The 14,597-nt window shown below is 35.0% G+C and overlaps 1 protein-coding gene across 2 annotated transcripts in view; it reads right to left on the reverse strand.

Moving 5' to 3' along the window:
* KAT14 (lysine acetyltransferase 14) overlaps window positions 1-14,597 on the reverse strand; it is a 38,309-nt gene that overhangs the window by 13,446 nt on the left and 10,266 nt on the right. For both annotated transcript variants that reach the window (XR_012473353.1, XM_074209376.1), the window contains exons 4-8: window positions 13,134-13,315; window positions 11,779-12,195; window positions 2,824-3,395; window positions 1,618-1,754; window positions 177-352 (exon numbers count right to left, since the gene is read on the reverse strand). Coding sequence is in view for 1 of the 2 variants with exons in the window: in XM_074209376.1 (XP_074065477.1) it covers window positions 177-352; window positions 1,618-1,754; window positions 2,824-3,395; window positions 11,779-12,195; window positions 13,134-13,315 (1,484 nt within the window). In the remaining variant the exon portion in view is untranslated. The remainder of the gene's footprint in view (window positions 1-176; window positions 353-1,617; window positions 1,755-2,823; window positions 3,396-11,778; window positions 12,196-13,133; window positions 13,316-14,597) is intronic.

Genomic DNA, 14,597 nt, shown 5'->3' on the forward strand with positions numbered 1-14,597 from the left:
TTGGGGGGGGGGGGTGTTCTTTGGACTTGGTGTCTAAGGTCCCTCCCAACTCTAACATTCCATGATTCTTTTTTTAATATTAATGTTACAAAATATATCTATTAGAGACTTAAAATTTTGGTTTAATGAAGAATGAAGAATAAAGAAATGTTAAGTGTAAATCAGAGTTATCTTACCAGGCCAGAAAAATTCATGACACATAGAATTTATTGTTGGGATGTGATTTGGGCGAACATAGCAATAATCAATAGGTGCTTCAGGTTCTGGTTTCCAACTGGGATCATTCTTATGAAGATAGGCACGTATCTCAGCCAGAAGCTGAAGTTTAGGAGGTTTTGACTCATAATCACGCCTCCCCATATCAAAGGAAGAAAAAAATGACAACATGAAAAAAATTTTTATTATAATTTTTTTGATGATCATAAAACATGTCATATGTGAAAATTCAAGATAACCTCTTTAAAGGTCTGAAGAAATCAAGAGGTAGACAATAGAAATCATATTCTTTCTTAACTGAAAAAATTTTTTTTAGCACTGATTAAAGAAAGTCAGACTGATTAACTCAGAAAGTAAATACAATCATATAAGTAGGGCACAAGTAAAACAGATCCAAGTTTTTTTCCTGCTCAGTGAGTTTGATTCTATCCCTGAAATGACCAACTCTAAGGATTAAGAGCTTATTAGTTCATTCAACTTGTCTGTTCTGCCTATTCCATCAATAGAAGCCTTTATTATTGTTAACTACTATGGTGTTCATTACAGCATTGGTATTATCCAGTTAGATACTAGATGAGGATGTTGCTCCAGTCCTCCCTGAAACTTTTATTTCCTACATCATTAAATGGCCACAACCATGCAAAAACTAAGGATTTTAATAAAAGGACTTTCATTTAATAGCTAACTAGTACTCCAATTCTGTTGGAACAAAGGTGAAATTCCACTAACAAAATCCCTAAAATCTTTTTGGAAAAAAAAAAATCAGAGAATCTAATTCATTTCTATTATATTTCTTTCTCAAAAATTTTTGCCTCTTATAGCCCAAGCTATCATTTTTGCTTTCAGGTATGGACATAGTTTGCCAAGATCCTCTCACAATCTGGAAATTATATGTGCTCTAATAGGAGAATGCTATGGGATAATGATCTCAAGAGAATTTATGGCGCTACATAACCATGCTATTCTTGCTGTGTGCCAGTGAGAGCAGGACACAACTAGAACTGCAAGATTCATGTTGGTTTCAACTCAAAATCATATCCCTAGATAAGTGTTACAGTGCAAAGTGTGACTGAAACTTGGCTATGTTCAAACTCTCTCCCTCAAAAGTATTAAGAATGAAAGAAAAGAGTTGACCAGGGGAACTAAAATAAAAAATTAATGAGATCAAAAATGAAAATTAAAGACAATAGAGTAAGTGACGAGGAAAGGATGCTAAAGACTGGCCTCTAGATTAATGAATCTAGAGTCACCCTCACTTTTACTTCTAAACTCTCCCTTTCACCTCCACCCCCCTTCTAGGTTCCATGCTAAAAACCAACTGACAAACAAGGTGAAGAGCAAAGGAGACAGGGATCATTTTCAATGACAAACATGACATTAAACCTCTGCTGACATATATACCTGATATAAGGTTTTAATACCCGAGAAGTATAAGGGCTAACAATACTATGGTCTGCTGCCATATCTTCTGATCCTACCAATCGGGACAAAAATTTTGTTGTCTGGTGGCGATATCCTTTTCTGGATGGCAGGGCAGTCTAAGACAAAAAAAAAAACAAAAAAAACCTAGTTATATATTAAGATTACTAAAGGTATTAATCAGCAATTAAAAATTTTTTCCTGTGACCTGAAAACAAGTTCCTTTGTTCTCCATCTGAAAAATTTAAGATTCTTATAGACTATAGATTTTGATATTAAAAATCCCTAGAGGTGGCTAGGTGGTGCAGTGACTAGAGCACCAGCCCTGGAGTCAGGAGTACTTGATTTCAAATCTTGCCTCAGACACTTAATGATTATTTAGTTGTGTGGCCTTGGGCAAACCACTTAACCACATTTGCCTTATAAAAACCTAAAAAAAAAAAAATCTATGGAGCTTTTTAGGTACTGTGACCTTTTCTTTAATCTTTACTTAACTTTCCTGTTACTTTCTTTTGTGTTGTAACTTCTTTGAATAAAAAACAGGTTTTTTTTTAAACTCCATGGCAACTATTTTATAAAAAAATTCCGAAAATTTAAAGTGATTTTTCTTGGTATGTCTGTAAACTGAACGAGAACAAAGAAAACATTATTTACAAATTGACCTTAATAGCCAAATAAGAATTAGAATTAAGCAAAGTGGAAGCCACATGAATTTTTTGATCAAGTTTTTTTTTCAGATCTTCTGGTTCCCTGAAGTGTTCCCCTCATCCTTCCCCAAGACTTTTGCATATGAGTGGTATTTTTTTAAAAATATACTCTTTACTTCATTATTTGCAAGTATCCCCAAATTCCCTAACACCCATAAAATAGAAGCTCCTTCACCATAGGAAATATCTTATCCTAGTTAGAATCCTCAATACCCAATACAATGACTGGCATATAAATGCTATATTTTAATAATAATTATATTTTCCAACTTGAATAAATCTGCAATCTGTTCTGACAGTCTATGGAGTTATGCTCATACCATTAAACAGCTTCATTTGACTATTTTAAGGGAACATTTAAATGTTCATGTCTACAATTAAAAAATTTTTTTCTATAGCAATCCTTATCATACAAAGTCTAAAAAGTCAAAATTTTCCCAGTTAAAGCACAACACTGTTATCGGCATCTGGCACTACTCACTTGATAACGGTCAAGAATTCTGAAGTCTTGACAGGTTGTCCTGTATGTGGCATGTCCAGCTGGAATTCTTGATGCTCCTCCATCTTTGGTTCCATAGATACCATCAACCAAAAGAAGAGCAGCATTAACAACCTGGTCCAAATCAAAAAGGGGTAAGCCCCTCTCTCTCTTGGCTTGTCTGACAATCAATTTTCGTTTTAGCCTCCTAGCTTCTGGAGTCACGAGAACAGCACTGGGGCAGGCCTCAAGCCTTCTCAGGAGGAGTTTTTCTTCATAAATGCTAATGGGGGTATATTTGGGACCTTTTGGTTTATTGTCTTTCTCTAGCTGTGGTTTCCTCTTTTCTCTTGTTCTTGTTTGTAAGGATGCACTTGAATCTTCAGTGTCTTCACTATCAGCTTCCAACCGTTCAGTTTTCTCTTCCTCACTTTCAACTTCTTGCTTGATTTGTTCTGGTGCTTTGACTTTCTTTCTCCCTCCCACCATGGCCCCAGAGCTTGATGACGCAGTAGAAGGAGGGACATATTCTATTCCTGGATCTATAACCCCATCTCCTTCCATCTCTTCATCATCTAGACATAAAAATAAAGCAATAGAAATGTGAAACTCAAAACCTTGCCAACCAAAATAATGATTATTGAGAATGTGCAGTGTCCCTTTTCCCACATCCTTGCTATAGACAAAAACATTTTATTCCTTTACACTAAACAATCTATGATAGCACCAAAAGTATATTCCTCTATAAAAGCTAAAAATAAAAACTGATCAAAAGATTAAAGATTAAGGTCATCACTATCAAGTTCAGAGGTAGTCCTTTATAAAAGCTAAAAATAAAATATAGCAGCACCATTTCTATCTGAACCTAATCAAAAAAGATAAGATTTAAGTCATCCAAATAAAACAAATTCAGAAGAATAAAGTTCTGATAATAATAAAATGAGTTGGGGCAGCTATGTGGCACAGTGAATAGAGCATCGTCCCTGGAGTCAGGAGGAAGTGAGTAGAAAATTTGGTCTCAGACACTCAATAATTACCTAGCTGTGTGATCTTGGTCAAGTCACTTAGCCCTATTGCCTTGCCAAAAACCAAAGAGTTCATATCATATAGCTTACAATTAAGTTATCTAGGCACAACCCTGTAAGAGAAATAATACAAAATTTAAAAGTTTAAAGATTATACCAATTTCAGATCCCTACTTGCATACAGCTGGGAAAATAAACAAATAAATACATAAATAAAATCAAGAATCAAAGGAGGAAACTAAATGTATATATTCTCTTTAGAGGTAACTGAACTTGACAAATATCTATTGTCTCAATATGTGAAAGGCAAAAGAATAACTAGGCAGTCTGTCCTCAAAGTACAGATATTCTACTAGGCAAAAATCAACATTTTCTAGGGCAATAAGAACTATCAAAATGGCTTTAATACAAAGAGAAACACTTTAAACTGATTAAATTAAAAGATCTCTCTAAACCAACCTATTAAACAGATCAAAATAGGGGCGGCTAGGTGAATTTTCCTGTTTTCAAATAGAGCACCAGCCTTGGAGTCAGGAGTACCTGGGTTCAAATCTGGCCTCAGAAATTTTAATAATTACCTAGCCTTGTGGCCTTGGGCAAGCCATTTAACCCCATTTGCCTTGCAAAAAAAAAGAGTACTTGGGGTAGAAATTTTTCCTTTTAACTTTCTTTCTCTTCTACCTTCCCCCCCCTTTTTCCTTTCTCCTTTTTTTGTTCTTTTCCTTCTCCTCTTTCTCAGCCACCTTTACCACCACCACCAAAAAAAAGGAATTAGGTCCCAACTTATATCCTGAAAAATATAAAAAGTTCTTAGAGTAGGGCCACTTCAGCACATGAGTAGCATTTTAACCATAGTCATCGAACAATTGAAAAGGGGGTAGCTAGGTGGTGCAGTGGATAGAGCACCAGCCCTGTAGTCAAGGGGACTTGAGGCTAAATCTAACCTCAGATATTTAATAATTGCCTAGCAGTGTGACCTTGGACATGCCACTTAACCCCATTGCCTTGAAAAATCTAAAAATGACATATTCGTAAAAACATGGTTAAAATTATTCTTTGATAATAGTACAAACTAATAAAACATTTTTGAAGAGATTATCTAGCAGAACTGAGTAAAAGTTACAAAAATTATCAAGCCCTTGGACCACTTGTTTTATTATTGGAAATATATTCTTCAAGTTATTAAAGATGACAAAAAAGAGCTATGCTTTCAAAAATTTTTATAGAAACATATAATCACAAAAATCTGGAAAAAAGTAAATGTCCATCAAAGGCAGAATGGTTAAATAAAGTGAACATTAATGTAATGGAATGTTTTTGCGGAAGGATATACAGATTTGATTTGAAAGGCATGGGAAATTCTTACAATGATCTATGTTGGTAATCCACATGTAATTTATAATCTTAGAAAACCAAGATACTGAAAGGATAGATGACTTGCTCATGGCCTCAAAAGCTATAGGGATCAGAAGAATGAATCCTGGAATAAGCACTATACATTATGTCATACTGGCATGTAATCTAGTGAAGTACAATTGAGATCAATTTTAAGAAAAAAAATCTAAAAAGATTTTAATGAAATAATGAAGAGAATAAAAAAAGAACAAAATACATAGTATGCCCATGTAAGAGGAAAAAAATGAATGAGAATAATTTTAATGGAGACTTAGAGAAAGCAGCTAAAAAATTTATATTTTTAATAATTATAATTTATAGGTAAATATTTACTAAGCAAGTTTAAGTGGATGTACTAATGTTCAATGTTAAGTTTTTCAACAATTTTTTTTTTACCAGAGGCCTAAGAGTAAGGAGACCTGGTTCTAGCTCCAATTCCTATTAGCTTATTTCAGATGAAAATATGAAGGCAGAAAAACTGACTAGCTACATCAGAGCCAGGATTTAACCTACCGATTTCTTGACACTCTTAAGTCCACTGCCCTTTCAAGTTAGACCATATTACCTTACTTTATTAGGGTCCATTTGTAAACATAAAAGTAACTGTTTTGAAAATGCTTTGAAAATTAAAGGTATTATTTATGTAATCAGTATTTTGTGAAAACACAAAATTTGAAAAGAAATTTTGCTGTTTTCAAGTAGATGAACTCTGTTCAAAATGTAGCAAATGAAAGTCATTCAAAATCAAACTATCAACTCCCCCTTAAAAGACCCAAGATACTGCAACCGTAAATCTAAAATTCCAAAACTTTTAAATATAAAAACTAAGAACAACCAACCCCCCCTCCCAAAAAAACCACCGAGTCATTAAAAAACTCCATTTGAGGCAACAGATGTTTAAGAAAATTTTTTTTGATAGACTATAAATAATGTAGAATGGTAGCTGAATTAGTTTCTACTTGGCAAGGACTTAATTTTACTTAGCTTTAAGTCATTGCGAATGGTCCTAATGCTTTTTAATGCAATTGAAATAATATTAAATGTGAAACTGAGCTTATGTTGCCGTTTTAGATAGGTGTCTAAAAATAAGACAGGAATTCATTCACTGGCAATATTTTATTTTGTCTCATTTTGGATTTCTTTTAGCAATATTGCTATAAAATAGCATGATAGTTAATTTATGATTTTTCCACATTCTACATACCTTTTCTTCTCTTTTTTCCAATAAGAGTATAAAACTCAAACCAAATGTATTTCTTGTTGGTAGTTTTTGTAAAAAGTCTAATAGTTAGGGGGCGGCTAGGTGGCGCAGTGGTAAAGCACCGGCCCTGCAGTCAGGAGTACCTGGGTTCAAATCCAGTCTCAGACACTTAATAATTACCTAGCCATGTGGCCTTGGGCAAGCCACTTAACCCCACTGCCTTGCAAAAAAAAACAAACAAAAAAAACCACCTAAAAAAAGTCTAATAGTTAGAGGCAGCTAGATGGCACAGTGGATAGAGCATCAGCCCTGGAGTCAGGAGGACCTGAGTGCAAATGTGACCTCAGACACTTAATAATTGCCTAGCTGTGTGACCCTGGGCAAGTCACTTAAACCCATTCCCTTAAATAAATGAAAAAAAAAAGAAAGAAAAAGACAAGAACTAAACCCTAACATATTTAGTCAAATACAGACCAACTATTCTGAAAGGAATCCAAATAACAAATCATATCAAAGACTGTTTCAGTTCATTGAAATAATAAATATAAATTAAATATTTCTGGGGTTTTACCATTCATATTTATCAAAGAGGGAAAGGTGATAAAAGATAATGTTTATAGAACTACAAAGGACCAGCACCTGTAAAGAGTTGGTAGAGCTAAAAATCAAATCACTTTAGAAAAACAAATAAATTAAAATAAAAAGGGGGACAGCTAGGTAGCCCAGTGTATAGAGCACCTGTCCTGGAGTCAGGAGGGCCTGAGTTCAAATCAGGCCTTAGACACTAAATTACCTAGCTGTGTGACTTGGACAAGTCACTTAATCATATTACTTTGCCTGGAAAAAAAAACCCCCAACAAAGAAATAAAGAAAACAATGTGGAATTATACTTAAAAAAGTGAATGTTCTTTTCATCTGACCCCGATTTAATTTCTACAGATACAAATAAATGGGAAAAAAGTAAACAAAAATATTCATATTGGCTTATTTAATGGTAGCAAAGAACTATGCATACTAAGTAGATGGACAACTGACAAATACGTAGACAAAATTTGTCATGTGAATTTAATCAACTATTACCAAAGATTAAGTATAAAGAACTCAGAGAAACAGAAACTCTGAGATGTTGATGAAAATCATAATGAAAATTGAAGTCAGCAGAAACAAATATATACACAAATGATTATGATAATGCATGTAGAAACATCCCCCCCAAACCTTGAATGATGTTTAATTCTAATGATCATTTTTTCCTAAAAATGTATACCTCCTTGCCTTTCTTTTTATTATCGTGGCAATGAATATGAATATATTAGCATAATACAGAAATAACTGATGTATTGGCTTTGCTTAAATGATTACCTTTCTTTATAATCTTTGTTTTACCAGGTTGTTCAGAAAGAAAGGACATATTTGAAAATGAAGGTGATATGAAAAGATATCAGTAAGATTTAAAAAGGGTTCAGGTTAGTTATTTTTTTTAGTTTTAGTTTTTTTTTGCAAGGCAATGGGGTTAAGTGGCTTGCCCAAGGCCACACAGCTAGGTAATTAAGTGTCTAAGGCTGGATTTGAACTCAGGTACTCCTGACTCCAGGGCCAGTGCTCTATCTACTGTGCCACCTAGCTGCCCCCAGGTTATAGTTATTAATGGCAGATTTAATTCACTCATGTTTCCTATAATCCTTACAATAGGTGCCTTTTGTTTGAAAGATCTCAATTTTCAGAATAATCTATCAATGCTTTTATAGCTAATGGCTAAACATACCTCTAGTTATTACAAAAGTAATTCCAATTAGCACATAGAAAAATATCTACATTACTTTGGCTGAGTGATAAAATTACATAAGATGTTTTGAAAATGGCAGAATGTGACATTTCTTGCCAAGACAGGTGCTTGAAGAGGAAGTCTAGTTTCTATATACCTATTCTGAAAAAAATGAAGTTTGTATCAGACCAAATGATCAAAAATTCAATGAAAACTATAGAAAGTGACTTTTTTCACTCCCACATTGCTTTAAAGTCAGTCAGATCCTATGACCAAGAGGAATATGAGCCCCTCTAGCAAAGCTAACCTGCATAAACCCTATGTCTTGAGGAAGGATGAGTAAAGGGACACTCTGGGAAAGCCATAACACAAAGTGTTGCAAACAGGTCAGCAGTTATAAACTAGTGTGGTATCATGGCACTGAAAACTGTACAGCTCAGGTCCAGGAATTTTGAGGTCTCTTAACACCCTGTTCTGAGATGCCAAAAAGGGGCTTAAAGATCTAGTATAATACTAGGGATATGTACCCCTAGGAAGAGGCTTGATTTCAGATTACAAGTTGCCCTATCACCTTGGCATATTTCCATTGATGAATTTGTTCTGGGGGGGGGGGGGCCTACAATTGAGACAGACCCAGTCAGGACAGTCTTTGCCCATGGTTTTTTTTTCTTTTTTTAAGGTTTTTGCAGGGCAATGGGGTAAGTGGCTTGCCAAGGCCACACAGCTAGGTAATGAATTATTAAGTGTCTGAGGTGTCTGAGGTCGAGCCCATGTTTGACTCTGAACTTTACCACCAGGATTGTCTTGGGATATCTGTATCCTCATTTCACTTCCCATTTTCGTTTTATATACTGTCTTCCTCCATTCACATGTAAATTCCTTACAGAACCAGAACATTGTATTCAGAAAAGTATAACCTGTACAATAATTAACCATGACTGACTTAGCTCTTCTCATAGCAATACAATGAACCAAGACAATTCTAAGACTCAAATCCATTCAGAATAAGAGCTGATGCAGTGTGTGTAACCTTGGGCAAGTCATTTAACCTCATGGCCTTGCAAAAACAAAAAAGAAATAATCAAACAAAACCAAACAATTGAAAAAAATGGAAAATATAAACCATCTGCACTAACCTGGAAAGAGGCCTAGGAAATATCTTTTAGAGACACAAATAAAACCACTGTAACCAAGAACAAAAGAAATGTAGTAAATGGAAAAAAATTTTGACAATTACTATTTCTAACAAAGGATTCATTTCTAAAACAGAGAAATGATTTAAATTTATATAAAAAAAAAGCCATTTCCCAATTAACAAATGGTCAAAGGATATACAAAGGAAATTTACAGATGAGGAAATCAAAGCAATCCACAGTGATATGAAATATTGCTCCAAATCATTACTGATTAGAGAAATGCAAATTAAAGAATCTGAGGTACCACCTTTTACCTCTCAGATTGGCCAATATGACCAGAAAGGACAAAGAAATGTAGGAATGGATGTGAGAAATCTGGGACACTAATGCCTTGTTGGTGGATCTGTGAACTGATCCACCTTTCTGGAGAGCAATTTAAAATTATGCCCAAAGGGCAATAAAAATGTGCATTACCCCCTTTGATCCAGCAATGCCTCCACTGGGTCTATACCCTGAAGAGATCATGAAAAAGGGTATGAACATCACTTGTACAAAAATATTCATAGCTCTTTCTGTGGTGGCAAAGAATTGGAAATCGAGTGATGTCCATCAATTGAGGAATGCCTGAACAAACTGTGGTATGTGGAACACTATTGTTCTATTAGAAATAAGGAGGGATAGGATTACAGAGAAGCCTGGAAAGTCTTGCTGAGCAGATCTAGAAGAACACTGTGCACCTTAACAGCAACTTGGGGTGATTATCAACTTTAATGGACTTGCTCACTCACAGTGCAACAATAATCAGGGACAATTTCAGGGTATCCATGATGGAGAATATCATCTGTATCCAGAGTAAGGATTGTGGAGTTTTATCTCAAGAAATCATGAATGAAAACTAACTGCAAAGAAAATGAGAACTTCCCATGTCTTTTACCTCCCCCCAAAAAAGATAAACACAGAAAGGAGATATCAAGTACTCCTGAAAGGAAGTCTTTAAAAACAAAACAAAAAGTCCCGGAATGTCCAAGAGTCCAAATCCAGAGCTCTCAAGTTAGGGAAAAAAAAACCCCCAAACACCACAAAACTATAAATATCCCAAAATACAACCCCCCCCACAATGTTCAAAATCACATAAGGCATGGCAATTTCTACTATGAATCAAATACTGGATTTCAATATTCCAAAAAGAAAAGAGAATCTTACAATAAAAAATAACTTACTGTATAGAATGGAAGAAAATTAAGACCATTAATGGAAGAAGAATCTCAAACATTTCAATACAATCTATTGCCAACATTCTAATGGAGTAGAACAAAGTGTCCCTTCAAAGCTATAAGACCCAAAAGCAATTAAACTGTGTATACAGTTTTGATCCACCAATTCTTTTATATTTACATCCCAAAGAGATCAATGATAGAAGCAACAGAAAACATGTTCAAACATGTTCAAAAATATTTATAGCCAACTTTTTGTAGTGGCAAATTATCAGAAAATTTTCTTTTTGGCATGGCTAATGAAGAAATTGCATGAGTATGTATTTTTTAAATGAGTTTCATTTTTCTTAATTCTAAAAGGGAGAGGAAAAAGAAAATTCAGAACTGAAAATAAACTGAATGGGTTTTTTTTAAATGATAAAAAGGCAATTTCAGAGAATCCTGGGTAGAATAGAATAAAGAGACTAAAATCAGGATGACAATTTACAGGACAGAAACATTGTCTTAAGATCAATGCCATGACCAAATGTCTCCAGAAAAATTCTACCTACCGGCCAGCTAGGTTGCACAGTGGATAGAGCACCGGCCCTGGAGTCAGGAGTACCTGAGTTCAAATCCTGCCTCAGACACTCAGTATTTACCTAGCTGTGTGGCCTTGGGCAAGCCACTTAACCCCACTTCCTTAAAAAAAAAAAATTCTATCTACTCCCTCCTAACAAGAGGTAATGAACACAAATTGCAGAGACATATATTATTGAGTATAGTTCACTGTGTGGAGTCATTTTACTTGACTATACTAATTTGTTACAAGGATTTTTTCTTTCCCTACTGAATTGAAATGGGAAGTCAGCAATAGTGGCATCAAAAAAGGGGAGAAAGTGGGGAAACTTTTTAAAGAATGCACAAAAGAGAAAAAATTCAAAAGACAGAGCACAATTTCAAAAGTATTTTTAGACTTTATTAACTTTTTTAAAAAAAGCAAGGTGGCATTGAATTAGATTCATTTTTACATAAGTGTTTTGGGGTGTTCTATTGGGTGAACAGAAACGCTTTTTTTGGTATTTAAGTCAGGATAAAAAATTCAAATGACAGAATGTCTAAAAACCTGCTTTAGAATTTTATTTCCTCCAGTAAACATGCTACATAAAAATAAAGCAATATTCAACAGAATTCATTAAATGAAGGTTGTGAGGGTTGGAAGAACTCAACAGGCAATTCTTACCATGAAATAAGGCTTGTGGTGGCATTACATCTGGAATAAGATCCGCTTCTGACAGCAGGCTAGGAGTTGCTGAATGGGAAGCTGGAGTTCCAGGAGCAGAAAAATCCAGAGAAGGAGAAGGAGATGGACTTGTCAAAGGTGTCCGATCAGAGGAACTCAAGGAAGAAAAGTCAATCACCTCTCCCTTCTCAAGAACCATATCAGGTCTACGGCCTCGGCTGATGAATTTTACTGGGGTGGAAGATGTGCTTCTATCCAAAAATCCAGCTGCCTCTTTCTGGGCTCTCCTGATGTCTTTAGCTTCTTGAGTTCTTGATCTCTTCTCCTTCAGTTCCATGGCAGATTCCACAGGATTTCGACTTACTCTTTTCCTAAGCCCTTCTACTGTGATGATGGGATCCAAAGCTGGTTTTGAGGCTAAAGAAAAACAATAAATATCTAAACACTCATTTACAATTTACATATCTAAACTCTTCATTAACCATCAGCTGTTTTAACTTGGTTTCAGCTGCAGGAAGGCCAAGCCTTTCCCAGGTTAAAGTTCAACACCTGAAATCTCATTATCTTGGAGATAGCTTCAAATGAATAGGCTGGAGTTTCTCTTTAGAGAGCTCAGATGTTTCTAACAATCTTCATTTGCTACAAGCTGCCATGTTCACTGGACTCCCAAGAACCTTAAGCCCTAAAGTGGGGGTACATACTGGCAACTCAGTCACCTTCCTTTTTAGTTTCCTTTTGTGTGGAAACTTTCCCCATTTCCATAGTAAGCTCCTTGAGGGCAGGACCATCTTTCTTTTTCATATTGGTATCTCCACTCCTATTTGTATGCCAGGGGCAGTGTTTTGCAAATCTTTATAGACTGACCCCCAAATATTCCACATTAGATCTTTTGGCTAAATATAAGGATAGCTTAGTACAATGTTTTATACTTAACAAAGTGATCGACAAATGCCTAATTATGGCTAAAACAAGGCTTTTTAATGTCTCTAAAAGTGTGAATTTAAAAGTCAAAAACACTAGGAAATCAGATTTTTGAACAAGAAATTTTCAAGTACTTGACACAAATTATAGTAAAAGCACATTTATTGGTAAAATAAAATAGTAATAAATAAATTCATAAATAATTATTTTATTTATAAAGTAAATAAATCAGTAAATAAGTGGTAAAAATAGAAACAGTAATAAAAAAGTAAAATAAAAATGTCCTGTCATACAGAACATACCAACACAATAGCTTCCATGGACACAAACTAGTCATTCCAGTTAAAAACAGGGCTCCTATCTTTAGGATCTCCTATCTTTGAACTGGTTGACTTTGGCCTGCCTGGCACCCTCTTGTCCTGTTTCCAGGGTACCTTTTACTTTCAGAGCAGAGGCAGACAGTTTCTCTCCTTCGGGTTTCATAGTTGGGGGCTTGTTATGAACAAGTTTCCACCATCCTGGTTCTCCAAATTCCTGAGCACCTGAGCGGAAAAATACTGGGCTCCCCACACTAAGGCAACCTGCTACTGTGCTCCACCAGGTTGAAGTCTTTTTCCTAAAAGAAAGAATAAAAGTCTATTTAAAATCGTAAATTACATAGGTTTCCAATTGATGACTATTTTTAGGTGGATATAAACCATATTCCCTGTAATTTTCAGCAAATGTGACTTTCCTACAGTCACGTTATTTTAAGATTATTTAGATATTCAAGGAAACAAATTTTAATTGTGTAAAGGTTTTAAAAATATAAGTTAATATTTAACATATGTCAAAAAAATTAAACCAAGTGTTATATTACCCTACTCCCAGAAGTTTGGCAATCAGTGGCACTGAAAGGTCTTATGCCCTGGAGAAAGAGTTCACTTTGCCTAAGGGATTGCCATCTGAAAAATACCCATTACTGGTTTTCAAGTACTGATGCAGAACTATAACTGCATGTCATGTACCACAAGCTCTGAGGGTTTAAACTACAGGGAAATAATTGACTCTGAATTTCCATTTAATAGAAAACTGTTTTAGTTCTAAAACATGATCTGAAAATATATGTCACAAGAGTTCTTAAATGTAAATTTATTTAAGAGGGGGAAAAAAAGAATCTTTGATACAGAGAATCCTTATAAATTTTTTTCAAGTTTTTCCATTGTAAAGTACATGGCTAGCTCTCCAAAGATTAAAGTACATACATTAGAAGATCCATTAATGGGGCGGCTTAGGTGGCGCAGTGGATAAAGCACACTGGCTCTGGAGTCAGGAGTACTTGGGTTCAAATCCAGCCTCAGACACTTAATAAATTACCTAGCTATGTGGCTTTGGGCAAGCCACTTAACCCCATTTGCCTTGCAAAAAAAAAAAGTCTATTAAGGGGTGGCTAGGTGGCACAGTAGATAGAGTACTGGCCTTGGAGTCAGAAGGACCTGAATTCAAATGTGACCTCAAACACTTAATAATTATCTAGTTGTTTTTCCTCAACGGATGAGAGGCATGTGAGATAAGAAGGAACAGCTAAATTCTAAGATGTAGTACTCCATTGGAGAGTATCTACATTTCTTCCCTTTTCCATTCTTCAAAGTCCAAAGTAATGAATGAGTAGAAGGGAGAAAAAGTAAAGAAATAACTTTAATTATATTCCCACTATTTCTGAAATCTTCATATACATCAAGACCTGCTTACAGAAATGAAATAAATCCACTCACCCTAGTCATACACTTCTAAAAACAATCTTTAGTACTGTGACATCATGGCAAAAAGAATAAGAAACTGATTTAATTCAGGTTAGAAAAAATGTCTAAGACCTGAGAGTTGTACCTCAAGATCTCTCACAGTAACAGATTAGGAAG

Source organism: Macrotis lagotis, chromosome 1 (assembly GCF_037893015.1).
Source record: "Macrotis lagotis isolate mMagLag1 chromosome 1, bilby.v1.9.chrom.fasta, whole genome shotgun sequence".
Lineage (NCBI taxonomy): Eukaryota > Metazoa > Chordata > Mammalia > Peramelemorphia > Peramelidae > Macrotis > Macrotis lagotis.